We start from the raw sequence: 14,175 nt of genomic DNA, 5'->3' as shown, positions 1-14,175 counted from the left end.
TTTGAGTATAAAACAAGGCTTTAATCAACTGTTTCACAACCATGAGATTCTAGTTCCTGGTTACAGAAACATCCTGAGCAGCACGGTGGCATAGTGGTTAGCACTGTTGCCTCACAGCGCCAGAGACCCGGGTTCGAATCCGGCCTCGGGCGACTGTCTGTGTGGAGTTTGCACATTCTCCCCGTGTTTGCGTGGGTTTTCTCCGGGTGCTCCGGTTTCCTCCCACAGTCCAAAGATGTGCGGGTTAGGTTGATTGGCTATGATAAATTGACCCTTAGTGTTAGGGGGATTAAATACATGGGGTTACAGGGATAGGGTGGGATATGTGTTGGTGTAGGGGTTATGGGGATTGGGTGGGATATGTGTCGGTGCAGGCTCGATGGGCCGAAATGGCCTCTATCTGCACTGTGGGGTTTCTGTGATTTCTGTGAAGCTGGGCCCACGCCCGAGTATTTATACTCCTTGGACGGCGCCACCAGCTGGCCGCCCAGTGTTATTTCATGAGTCATTTCTTCATGAATGCTAAGATTCATGACATACAGTACTATAACATTAATTTAAAAGGGAAATGGATTAGTGTTTTAAAGGAATGTGAATGATACGAGGAAAGGATAAGGAAATAGGATTACAATAGATATGTCCAATTAAGGATTTATCACTAGCACAACGGGTTGAATTTCTGTCCTATAATTTCTATGATTAGGAAGGTGGATAATCGGTATTCTGATGTACATTAATAGCTTTGCCAAACTGGAATGCTTTTACTAATGTTTAGCTGGTATGCCAAATATGTAGTGCTACATTTTTCCACAAATGATCTATCCAGCCACACATTTAAACGGAGGACAACCGTAACATTTCCTTAAAAATTAAAATACTGACTTTTTTAACGCCATCTAATTTTCTGAGTCTATCCACTAACCAGCATCTTGTACATTGAACCATCGCTAGTAAACACTGTATATTCAATATCACTATTTGAAAAATATGATTTTTTTTTGTAAACCAAAAAGATATACCACTCACCAACTTAACATCTGCTTTATCCAACTGTTGGAATGTGTATTCATGCAAGTTATGAACTTGAATAGAATATACTTAATTTGTTCATAGCTGTGATGTCACACTCATATTCTTAGAAATTCAGTTACAATTTGTTTTCCTGGTTATACTAAAATTACAATGTATATTATTGGGGAAGAGTTATTTAGTGGGCTAATTGAATTTTTTGTCTTGTAAGTTATAAATAAAGGCAATAGTACTTGATTTAATACTTGCATAAAGTGCCAAAAGAACTGTCTAATACAATTGTGAATTATAGGTGAACAAATATTCAGATGTGTTAAAATTGTACTTTAAAAGTCAAGCTTGATTGTAACAATCATATTGCAAACAGGACAGGAAAATGCTATTGTTATGTAAATTAGGCCATTACACTACTATCCTTAATGTGTCCCATCAACATTAAATTCTCAATTTCAAAACAAATATATACAAACAAATAGCATTTTGCTTAAATCACCAATTTATTTCAATTCAAAAATACGCCAACATTCACTCTTACAACATTCTGGATGAGATCACACATCCTTGCCATTGTTTAGCTCCAGGGGTTGACAATATATACTCGGTTGCGGAGCCCTTCAGCGTTCGGTGTGTTTTTTTTCAAAGAGACAAATTGAGCTGTAACCATGTCAAGCTTTACAATCTGGGCTTTTGCCTGAAGAGCCAGTGCATTTTGAAAGTTGCTGCCAACTACAGAATGGATCACAGGCACCAGAAAGAAAAAAGTAAAACATTTTAAGAGGAAAATAAAATATAGAAAAGATACGGTAAAAAGATACTTAAACTGCATTTTCATTTCTTAATTGTAACATTAAAAACTGGGAAAGGGAAGAGCACAGAAATGAAAATGTTACAAGCAGAAGTGTTTTTTTTTTAAATTATTATATTTGAATTCTGGTTTCATTTTCTGGTTTGCACTGGTTTCATTTTACACATCTGTGATGCAACCAGGTCAGCATTATTACAAATTTAGGCTTTTCATTGGTGGAATCCTGCCTTTAAAGCTGGTTATGAGCCAATGAATATCCCTGTGTTTTTTAAAAAAGTAAAAACACATTGCTCCTGGTTCCAAAATCAACACTGCAAGCAAGAAGAAAGGTAAACTAAGAACTTTAAACAAAGAAATAGCAGAAAAGGGATTCAAACACACAGAAAAATACCAATAAAAATATAGGGCAAAAAGTGAAAGGCAGAATAGGAACAAAATGCGATGACAGGACATGCACAGATCATTTTATTTAAAGTGTGTTTCAAATCTTTATTGTAGTAGTTTAGAATCAATTTAAAGTGATTTCAATAGCTTTATTACTGTCTGCAAATTTATAATAGCCATTAATCCCAAACCAGACAGAAATCTAAGGATTAAATTCTCAATCATAAATTATGAAAGGGATTAACTAGGATGATCTAGGCAAATTGTTCACTATTGCAAAGGAGGCACAAGGTAACAATTAGGAATTTGGGAGCAAAAAGGGGAAGTCAGGCAACAGATTTTTACCCAAAGAATAATAAACCGGTGAAATAAGTTCCCAGAGAAAGCCACTGAAGCCACTAATATAAACGGGTTTAAAAGAAACCACGTATGTTTGTATGGATGAAGTGGTAAGACTAGTAGGCAGGATTGAAGTCAATGAAAATGGAACAGGCCTGCTGGGCCAAATGACCCTTTTCCCATTCTCAGAAAATCTTATACTAATGAAGTCCAAAATAGTTATTGAGTTAACAACAGAAAACGCTGGAAAAACTCAGCAGGCCAGACAGCATCCGTGGAGAGAGAAACAGAGTTAAAGTTTCAGGTCGATGACCTTTCGTCAGAACTCCTTTGCTATCATAATAGTTACTGAAATATTGCATTGTCTCCCCACCTTATAGAGTGCCTTTCCATAGTTAATCCTCCGCTCTGCTGAACCGTCAATTAAGTTGCGTTGCTGCGGAAAAGTGCCAGACAGAAACCTGGCATCTCATGGGGGAGGAAGAGGGTGACCCCATAAGACCTGAGCAAATATAAGGTTTCATAACCTCACACATAAAAAGGTCATTGAAAAGTAATGATAAACCTGTGCACCAAGATAGTTACAGCCTGCTCCATGAAAGTCTAAGATTTCTATCCAAATCCACGTTAGGTTAATAACAAGAGGACCAAAATGGATAGCTAGGATTATTAGGAATTAAAATATTTCTTCTATGAATTAGATGTATGCCAAAATTGCTTGGAGGAATCTGAAGATAAAGGAGTTGAATTTTTACAACACCTGGCTTGGGAATTGGGTACAAATACAGAGCTTCAATGTAACCACTGTGATAAAAGTGTTTTTTCTACAGTTCTGTAACCATTATTGATAAACCACTGGTGGAAAATGGTTAATAAAACAGCCACTTGGAGGCTGCTGAAAGTTGTAGATTTCAGGAGTATTTAAACAGCTTAATTTTAACCTCTCTTTCCATAGAAATTATGGAAATACACAAAATGTTGCTCATGTGCATATTATGTTTGTTATATACAAACATGGATGATGTGGATTGTAATGCAAACAGAAATTTCTATAATTGCATCAACTTTTCCTCATCATTGCGGATTCCCATCAAACGACCGTTCTGGAGAGTGAAATATACTGTGGAGCTTAAGTTTAATTTCACAATTCCTGGATATACCATATGGTATAAAATGTGTGTATTATTTACTGTATCAACAGATAACGGGGGGAGGGGGGAAAGGAGGAAGTTACGCAACTATAATCAGGTCTTGCACAGTTACAAACTGCGTAACTAAACCCAACTGCTTGATCTGCAACCAAAGGAAATAAAGGCGCTGCTGCAACCAAAATAAACATCGAGGGCAGCCACTTTTGACACACATTTCGCCCCTATGTATAAAATATGGACTTGGCCATCGCTCTCCTTGCCAAGAGCTGCAGCCAGCACAGTGACGCGAAGGTGGAGCCGCGGGGCGATCGGAAGCCCGGTAACAGGGAGAGGGAGAGGAGGGGGAAATTGGTCACTCGAGGTGGGAGCGCTCTGGCAGCGCAGGTTAATCGCCGGCGATGCCGAAACCCGAGCCCCGGCCAAACCCCCACTTTGCACCACTCGGCAATTTCCGTGCCGTCACGCGCTGCGCTTCCACAGCAAACCGCAGCCTGTCGGCTCGAGCTCGGGGGCCGCCGCAAACCTCGGCCGCTCTCCCACCCCTCAGAACAGCTGCAGAACCGCCGGCTGGTTCGCACTCACACAAAACACGGGGAGCCTTGCCCGTCCTCAAAAAAAAACCCATCCTTACCTGCCTTCCCCTTCACCCGTCGATAACTAACACTGTTTACTGGCTATTTCAAAAAAAAACACCATCCAGTCCCGGCCCCTTGTGATGTTTTGACTGACGAGCGGTGACGCGGCCAAGCGAAGCGTAAACACAAGCCCCCACGAGGACGTGCCGCGCGGCATTGTGGGACTTGCAGTCCCGCTCCTCAGCTCAGCCGGCCGTCGCCGCGTCACAGAGAACTACGATTCCCACAAGGCGCCGCGCCCCGCGTCGGCGCAACGCGAATTAGAACACGTCATTTTAGCTGTCCAATCGGAGGCGGTTACCAAGGCACCGCTGCCACAACAAACGGCGCAGAGACGAACAATGGAGCCATAGCAACCAGAGAGAGAGAGAGAGAGCCCAGGCAACGAGCGGGGTAAAAGGCCACTGAGAGCCCGGGCAACGAGCGGGGTAAAAGGCCACTGAGAGTCCGGGCAACGAGCGGGGTAAAAGGCCACTGAGAGTCCGGGCAACGAGCGGGGTACAAGGCCGCTGAGAGTCCGGGTAGCGAGTGGGGTAAAAGGCCACTGAGAGCCCGGGCAACGAGCGGGGTAAAAGGCCGCTGAGAGTCCGGGCAGCGAGTGGGGTAAAAGGCCACTGAGAGCCCGGGCAACGAGCGGGGTAAAAGGCCGCTGAGAGCCCGGGCAACGAGCGGGGTAAAAGGCCGCTGAGAGCCCGGGCAGCGAGCGGGGTAAAAGGCCGCTGAGAGCCAGGGCAACGAGCGGGGTAAAAGGCCACTGAGAGCCCGGGCAGCGAGCGGGGTAAAAGGCCGCTGAGAGTCCGGGCAGCGAGCGGGGTAAAGGGCCGCTGAGAGCAGAATCCACCGCTTTGGTCACTTTGTTATCCGTTCCCTGTGGAAACTGTTGCATCGCATTACGAATTTGGCGGTGCGAGGAGGAGAGAAGAGCCCAGAATGAGGACAATATAAGGTAACCTGGAAAGTGGTGACCATGAGGGATTATCTCACTCCAACGCCCGCTCGAAAGGTTCAGTTTAAAGATGATCTCGATCCATTCTCGTCTCCAATTACTGAGTCTAAAGACAAAATGTGCGATGAGCTCAATGCATCCCTTGCTCCAAAGATTCCGTTCAAAGACTCGGTGTGTGATGATCTCAGTCCATCCTTGGCTCCAGAGGTTGAATCTAAAGACACAGTCTGCGATGATCCCAACTTTGCTCGAAAGGTTCAGTTTCAAGACGCAGCGTATGATCATTTCAATCCCTCCTCTACTCCAAAGGATGAGTCTGAAGACACCGCGTGTGATGATCTCAACTCATCCCTTTCTCCAAAAGTTGAGCAGAAAAAGGAAACGAGTGTTGACGCTCCCATTCCTGGCGTTGCTCTCAAGACAGGGGACAAGAAGCTGTGGTATCCCTGTGCGAATCCTGGAAACCCTATCTTTTCCTGCATGTCGGAGGTCCCAGCGCCGTCATATCGTCCAGTTCCGTTCGTTAAACCTCAAAACCCGCTCTACAAAACCACCTCCGCGGAATATGGATCCAACCAACCGACTTGTGAGATTGCACCACCTGTCTACCATCCATTAACGCAGTCGTTCTCCGCAACGCTGCAGAATGGTGGGATGTACCGTAACCGTTCCCTGAATACTGGTTTGGACAAGAACAGAGTGCATAATTTACTCCGATATTGATCTGCAGCCTATATTTATTTAAAGCTTGAGTAGCAAAGGTGGCGTGGTTCAAAGGTGCAAATAGTTTTGTAATAGTCATCTGGCTGAAATATTGTAGTAATATCAGTTGACTAGTTGGCACAGTGAATCGAATTGTTCATTTTTGTTTATGGGGGAGAATGGTGTAAAACTAGAATTTGTATGTGTATGTGGATAGACAGACAGACATAAATAAATCCTGTGTACAGTATGCACTTTCCGGTGTCAATTTCTTTCAGTCATGCTTGATAGGCCAGCATTGATAAGGTGTTCGGCTTGTCCATATGCATCTATATCTCAAGACACATACCTGTCTTTAATATAAAACCTTGCAGACCCCCTACACTGGATGGTGCTGTTGGACCCCTATTTGCATTTCCTTGGCGCTCTGCCTCTGCTGGCCAATTGAAAGGAACTGCTCGGTTACACAGATTTGCATTTTAAAAGCCTCACAGCTCTGCACCACTTCTCCTAGCTATTTAGGTGTTCCTTCTCTGTCATTTAAGCACAATATATCTCGTCCTAGCCTTGCCCTGCTTTAGGCTCTGCTTTTGACCACTTCTGGTTGTTGTTTCGTCCCGCTTCCTCCTTCCTGGCTGTTTAAGCAAAATATCGTTCAGCTCTGCCACGCTCCTCTTACTGTGTTGGGTAATACCTCCTGTCCCCACTCTCTGCTCTGCTTTATGATTTCCCCCTTTCATTCCTACTCTGCCCCATGCTTGTAATTTAGACAAACTACCTCCAGGGCTCACTTCAGCTGTTTATTAGCTCCTCCTTCCTGTTCTATGCCAGTCATTTGTTTAGGCCCTGCTTTTCAATCTGTGCTGACCATTTATGTTCTGAAATACCAATATAATTTATATTATTTAACTTTAAAATACCTCCCAACTCCACTAATATAAAGAATGGCCCTGATCCACCAATTAAAAGATTTTCCAGCCCCATCCTATTTAAAGACCTCCTGGCCCTACTCCCATTTTCCTGACCCTACTTTTGCTGATTGCGTAATACAGGAATCCTGCCCCAACCGTGGTTTTGCCATACGCGGATTTCAAGTATACACGGTTTCCTCTCTGCGACAACTTTTGCCAACCGCGGCAGTGAATTTTGCGTATACGCGGTTTTTAATTTAGGATTAAGGTAAATAAAATGATTTTATTGCTTTTATATTTTTTATTGTTATTTGAACATTTATACTGTATTTGCCCACCGCGGTTTTACTAACCTTTTCAGGGACGTATCCCCCGCGGTTGGGGAGGAATTACTGTACATTAAAAATCTTGCATATACAGTAGGATGCACCTCCTGAAAGTGTCACACTTACTTCCTGTAACACTTTCCCAGTTGATGACACCTCTAATATAAAACAGCATATACTTCAGGATATCTGCTAGTGTGTATAAAATCCATTTTTAAGTGAAAATATTACTTAGTGTTTGTTTTATACTACAACTTTAGTGCCACACCGATGCTGAAGGTGTAGTCTAAATCCAGACTCGGGGCTTGACTGTACTCCAGGTAGAATTGTGTGCAACCACTTTGCTTTGATACTGCCTGGACTACAATTCTAGTGTGCTGTCAAAGCAGGTTTAAAAAATGCCCATGGTGACTGAGTTAATTTAAATATTTAGGCATTCTGCTACATGCACTCAACATTTGAAATTTCAACTGCTGGGTGAGGAGCTCTGCCAATGGGGATAACCTCTCATTTGCAGAAGAATTGGAGTTCCAGATACAGGGTATGCTTGGCCTGAAGTTACATTGCAGCTTCTGGTCTGAGACTGGTAGCTATTGTTTAAGTGCAACATAACTTGACCTGCCAGGAAACTAAGAACAGCGCCTTGGCAACTAAAAGAAAAGAAGTTAAGGGACAGTTTTATCATTGAGGCCAATAACTGGTCCTTTTCTGTTACTGTATTATTGTAAGGATACTAGAAGGTGGTTGCAACAAAAACAGGGTATTTTTCTCTGTATTTTGTAGTGTTTCTCTCTATATTGTGTTTCTTAGCTTTAAAGTGGGTTATCTTAAGATGTCAATGTCAAACTGGATGCTGAAAGAATAGTTTCTATTCTTTTTGTCCTGCATGAGGTACTTAAAATACTAACATATCTATGTACCTGGGAGAAACAGTCACCATGTACACCCAAATGTTTGAAACAATTAATGTGTAGCGCTAGGCTTTTAATCAATGATGATTTAATCAGAAAGTTCCTAACACAGCCAGTTTTTATTAGACACTACGGATGGTCATAGGCATGCTTTTGAATTTGTTATGGAGCTTGCAGTTCAGTAAAATATGTGTTGCTCGCTGTATTCTCAAAACTAAAACTATTTCAAAAGATTTTATGGGTGTAACTATCAGACACTTTTGCTATACCAATAAACCTCGCCGCCAGGTTCATATGCATGTAGCCTGCACATGACCTGTGACCAGCGAAAGAGAGGAAATGGACAGGCTGCCCCAGTGATGTCACTTCCAGGTCAATTTGGATACTAACTTTTAGTTGCAAGGTTCCTGACCCTGCCCAACTTGTGACTGGAAAAGCACATGAAGTGCAAACAAGGCAAAGACCCAGTTTACCAGGTCACTCTTTTTCCCTCAGCATTGTCCACCAGAAATGAGCGCACATGGGATGCAATACAGAAAAAAATCATACCTACGCATTTTCAAGACCTTTTCAAGAGAAATCCAGTTGTAAGATGCTGACTGTGTTGTGTAATATTTTGCTTCTGTGTAATATTTTATTTGTAAATATAAATCCAAACAGCAGTTTAACCTGTACAAAGTGATCTAAAAGTATGATACTGTGGCAGAGCCACTAAGGGACTCGGATCAACTGTATATAATTCCCTTTAACAATGTGTTAGCTACAGCCTGAATCTGTATCTTTGTATATACTGTTTGCATGTATAGAGCGCGGTCCCTTTAAGAGCGCGGGCAAACACGATGACGTCACGCCGTTCATCACGTGATCCCCCAACGGTGGGAAAAATGTGATGACGTCATGACGCCGGCCACGGGATCGCCCAAGCAGTCCTCGTGGAGCCTCCGAACTGACTAGACCTGTATTCGTAGTTCTTGTGCTTTTGTTTGTTAAACTCAGTTAGTTTTACATTAAACATCTTTTGATTGATCGCCTGAGTCGACCTCAGTCTTTTGATAGGAATTAGACATTCCTACATTGGTGACCCCGACTTTTGCGAACGGTTTTCGCAGAAGGAACGAAGCATGGAAACAAACGCAGTTACATTGCAGCTACCGCAATTCTGGGAGCAACAAGCGACCTCGTGGTTCATCCAGGTTGAAGCCCATTTTGCACTACGGAACATCATTGCGGATCAGACCCGTTACTTCTACGTGGTCTCCGCACTCGGCAGCTCCACTGCCTCGCGGATCATCAGCCTGCTTGAGAACCCCCCGGACGACCACAAGTATGAAACACTCAAGGCGCGGTTGTTACAGGTCTTCGGGCTCATGAAGTCGGAGCGCGCCCGCCGACTACGCGCTATGCCGGCCTCGGGGACTCCAAGCCGTCTGAGCTCATGAGCCAAATGCTCACGCTCCTTGGCTCCGAACCAGAATGCTTCCTCTTTAGGGAGCTATTCCTCAGTCAGTTACCGGAGCATGTACAAGCTGCCCTGGCCAGGTTCGAAGTCACAGACGGCGCAGCGCTTGTTGCCGAAGCGGTCAAGATTTTCACGGTGACGCAGCAGTACTGCGCTGCCACGAGGCGCCCATCCCCCACAGACGCCGCCCCAGCTCCTCAACCCACGGGGCTGTGCTTCTACCACACCCGTTTTGGCGCGGAAGCAAGATGTTACCGCCCTCCCTGCAGCTCCTCGCCCAAAACAAAAAAACAACAACAGCAACTCTGCCAAAAGAGGAACGGGTCTAACGGGTGCCCCGCGGCTGCGATGGCGATCGGAAATTCAGACAAGCCCCTGTTTATCACCGACTCCCTCTCCGGTCGGCGATTCCTATGTGACTCCGGGGCGCAGTGTAGCATCCTACCCGCGTCAGCTCTGGATGTACAGGCTGGGAGGCACGGCCTCTCCCTCGAGGCGGCTAATGGCGGGGCTATTCGGACCTTCAGCAGACACGGGTCCAGGTGTGCTTCGGCGGCCAGCGGTTTTACTGGGACTTTGTTACGGCCAAGGTCTCTCAAGCCATCCTCGGTGTGGATTTCTTGTGCACCAACAGTCTTCTGGTCGATGTAAGGAACCGATGGTTAATCAATGTGGCCACGTTTCACTCTATCCCTTGCCACCGCAGTAACGCCATGTCGCGCACCGTCTCGTGTGCTTTCCCGACTCCGGATGAGTTCACTCGCCTGCTAGGCGAATTCCCAGACCTGACCAGACCCACTTTCTCCTCTACGGCCACGAAACATGGAGTCGAACACTACATCACCACTACTGGCCCCCCGGTCTACGCACGGGCCCAGCGCCTTGAACCTGGCAAGCTCACGGCCGCGAAAGCGGAGTTCGCCACAATGGAACGCTTAGGGATTATTCGCCGGTCGAATAGTCCCTGGTCTTCGCTTCTCCACATTGTCCCGAAGCCTGGTGGCGGATGGCGGCCATGCGGCGACTACCGACGCCTAAACGACGCCACTACTCCTGATCGGTACCCGATCCCTCATATCCAGGATTTCTCTGCCCATTTGGCAGGAAATACCATTTTTCCCCAGAGTCGACCTTGTCCGTGGCTACCACCAGGTCCCGGTGCACCCGCAAGACTGCAGTCATCACCCCATTCGGCCTTTTCGAATTTCTGCGGCTGCCATTTGGACTGAAGAATGCTGCCCAGGCTTTCCAGCGCCTGATGGACTCCGTACTTCGGGACCTCCAGTTCATATTCGTCTACTTGGACGATATTCTTATCGCCAGCCCTAACAAGGAGCAGCACATCTGCCATTTACGCACCCTTTTCCGGTGCCTCAGCCAACACGGCCTCATCATCAACTCGGCCAAGTGCCAGTTCGGCCTGCAACGAATTGATTTCCTGGGGCATCGCATTACCTCGGAAGGAGCAGTTCCTTTGCAAACGAAGGTGGAGTCAGTAACATCTTTTCCACGCCCACAGAATATTAAAGCCCTGCAAGAATTCCTCGGAATGGTAAACTTTTACCACTGCTTTGTGCCTAAGGCAGCACTGCTCATGCAACCCCTATACGAGGCCCTCAAGGGCAAGTCTGGCAAGGATCCGGTAAGCTGGACAGTCGACATGGACCGTGCTTTCGCTGACACCAAAAGCGCCTTGGCCAATGCGACCATACTGGCGCACCTGCTGCCAGGAGCCACCATCGCCCTCACCACCGACATGTCAGACTACGCCATCGGTGCAGTACAGGAACAGTGAGTGAACGGAACGTGGCAACCGCTGGTGTTTTTCAGCCGTCAACTATGGTGGAATGAGTGAGCGTTCAGTACCTTCAACCGGGAGTTGTTGGCTCTTTTTCTGGCCATCCGCCATTTCTGGTTTTTGTTGGAAGGACGTCCTTTCACTGCTTTTGTGGACCATAAGCCACTAACTTTCGCTATGGCCAAGACCGCCGAACCGTGGTCAGCCCGACAACGTCCGCTAACGTTTATCTCGGAATTCACTACAGATATTCAGCACGTGGCCGGTAAAGACAACCTGGTGGCAGATTGCCTCTTCCGCGCGACCGTTCATGCGGCCCAGCTTGGCATCGACTGTGTCCTCATGGCCGCAGATCAAGCCTCGGATCCGGAGGTGCAGGCTTACCGAACCAGCCCCTCTAGCCTCCAAGTGACCGACGTCAAATTCCATGCCGCAGGCACCACGCTACTTTGTGACGTCTCCGTAGGAGACCCTCGCCCTATCGTGCCGGTCGCCTGGCGCCGCAAAGTGTTTGACGCCATACACGGGTTGTCACACCCTGGAATGAAGGCCTCGCAAAGGCTGATGTCATCCAAGTTCGTTTGGCAGGGCATGCATATGGATGTCCGCGACTGGGCCAACACCTGCGTGGTCTGCCAAAAGGCCAAGGTGCAGCGCCACGTCAAAGCTCCATTGGCCAACTTTGCAGTTCCGGAACGACGGTTTGACCACGTGCATGTGGACCTGGTGGGGCTACTTCCACCTTCCCATGGGTTTACACATATCCTAACAATGGTAGACCGCACCACTAGATGGCCAGAGGCAGTTCCCTTGTCATCCACCACTTCGGCAGACGTAGCCAGGGCATTCATCTCCTCTTGGGTCGCCCGTTTCGGGGTACCCGCGGACATCTCTTCTGACCATGGACCGCAGTTTACCTCTGAGTTCTGGAACGCAGTGGCTCAGGGGCTCGGCCTCAAGCTACATCGCACCACAGCCTACCATCCACAGGCGAACGGCCTGTGCGAACGATTTCACAGGTCGCTAAAAGCCGCACTGATTGCCCATCCAGCGCCTTGGAGGCTGGCCGACAAGCTACTGTGGGTCCTGTTGGGTCTTCGCATGGCACCCAAGGAAGATCTTCGCTCGTCCTCTGCAGCGCTAATCTATGGTCAGCCGCTGCGAGTGCCAGGGGACTTTCTTCCAACGCCAACAGAACCATGGTCCGCATCCGACCAACTTCTCAGCCACCAGGAGGCAGCCAGGTGTTTTGCACCAGTACCAACATCGCATCACGGCTTTCAGAGCTTCCACGTCCCAGCAGAGCTGAAGAACGCTGAACATGTGTTCATTCGCCACGACGCTCATCGGGATCCACTCAAGGCCCCTTACACTGGCCCTTTCCGCGTGCTACAGCCGGGAGACAAAACTTTCTCGGTGGATATCGGAGGTAAACTGGACCACATTTCGGTTGACCGGTTGAAGCCGGCACGCTTGGACCTTGACTGCCCTGTTGAGACCGCACAGCCGCCAAAACGCGGTCGACTGCCCACAGTCGCCGTGCCAGATCAAGCGCAACCGCCCGCCTGCCGTCCAGCAGCTTCTACTTCAGGTGTACAGAAGTTGCTCTGACAGGCTTGTTAGGCCTCCTCGCCGTTTGACTTTTTCTGTTAAAGACAATTCTGGGGGGGCGCATGTGGCAGAGCCACTAAGGGACTCGGATCAACTGTATATAATTCCCTTTAACAATGTGTTAGCTACAGCCTGAATCTGTATCTTTGTATATACTGTTTGCATATACAGAGCGCGGTCCCTTTAAGAGCGCGGGCAAACGCGATGTCACGCCTTTCATCACGTGATCCCCCAACGGCGGGAAAAACGTCATGACGTCATGACGCCGGCCACGGGACCGCCCAAGCAGTCCTCGTGGAGCCTCCGAACTGACTAGACCTGTATTCGTAGTTCTTGTGCTTTTGTTTGTTAAACTCAGTTAGTTTTACATTAAACATCTTTTGATTGATTGCCTGAGTCGACCTCAGTCTTTTGATAGGAATTAGACATTCCTACAATACTTTCCCTTGTGCAAATTAACAGAAGACATTATGGAAATGCTACATATTCTTCTGGAAGCAACTTACAATGAACATGGTTAATAGTTAGACCTAGGCTACTCTAATCTCCATATAGTGGAGGATAAAGACACAGGTTTCAGCTCATAAAAGACTCGAACTGCTGACGGAAACTGTTGCCAAGCCATTTGCACGAGAAAAAGATGTTGGAGAAAAGTCCAAACTGTAACAATTGCATCACCAATATGTTGTTGAAACTCTTTGCCTACCCCCAATGGCTATGTTCTGCAGTTCATTATGTTGTACAACCATGCCAACAAAGAAACATGAAGCCCAATCTGCATACTTTATGCAACATTGTACAGATACTAGCAATATATAAAACGGCTATTCTAAAGGTGATTGATAATCGAAGATTTGATAGGCACACCGCAGCATTTACGAATGTAAAAAACATTTTTCTGTGAATTCATGTCTTGCATTTGTCAAACCTGGCTGTTTCAGAGCACATCATGTCTGAATGTTACTGAGCAAAGAGTGTTAAAAGTTATTCTATTATTTAAGAGAAACAGGAAGACTGAAGAAGCGTATCTGTCACACAGCATATCTGTCTGATGGGATGGAAGTGTGACAATCCAGTCAGGAAATGTAAATTCCAGAACTAATTCACACAAGACTGCCTTTCACTACCAGTTAAATGTATGAAGTCAGACTGTTCATTGTTATCACCA

General features: G+C 46.5%; 2 protein-coding genes across 6 annotated transcripts in view; one reads left to right on the top strand and one right to left on the bottom strand.

The window, feature by feature from the left end:
• Positions 1-4,508, bottom strand: part of ccpg1 (cell cycle progression 1) — a 66,823-nt gene extending 62,315 nt beyond the window's left edge. Inside the window, exon 1 of one of the 5 annotated variants that reach the window (XR_015073829.1) lies at positions 4,340-4,508. The gene's annotated coding sequence lies outside the window, so the exon portion shown is untranslated. The remainder of the gene's footprint in view (positions 1-4,339) is intronic. The other 4 variants (XM_085968770.1, XM_085968771.1, XM_085968772.1 and 1 more) reach the window with 4 other exon arrangements.
• Positions 4,509-4,617: 109 nt separating this feature from the next.
• Positions 4,618-6,241, top strand: LOC147100091 (uncharacterized). The gene has a single exon (XM_085968774.1). The coding sequence runs from the start codon at positions 5,311-5,313 to the stop codon at positions 6,010-6,012; it is 702 nt and encodes a 233-aa protein (XP_085824900.1). The 5' UTR covers positions 4,618-5,310; the 3' UTR covers positions 6,013-6,241.
• The last annotated feature ends 7,934 nt before the right edge of the window (positions 6,242-14,175 follow it).

The sequence above is a fragment of the Somniosus microcephalus genome, chromosome 27 (assembly GCF_052327205.1).
Source record: "Somniosus microcephalus isolate GS21.2 chromosome 27, FLI_Smic_1.0, whole genome shotgun sequence".
In the NCBI taxonomy this organism is placed as follows: Eukaryota; Metazoa; Chordata; class Chondrichthyes; order Squaliformes; family Somniosidae; genus Somniosus; species Somniosus microcephalus.
This window is presented reverse-complemented; position numbering and strand designations above follow the sequence as displayed.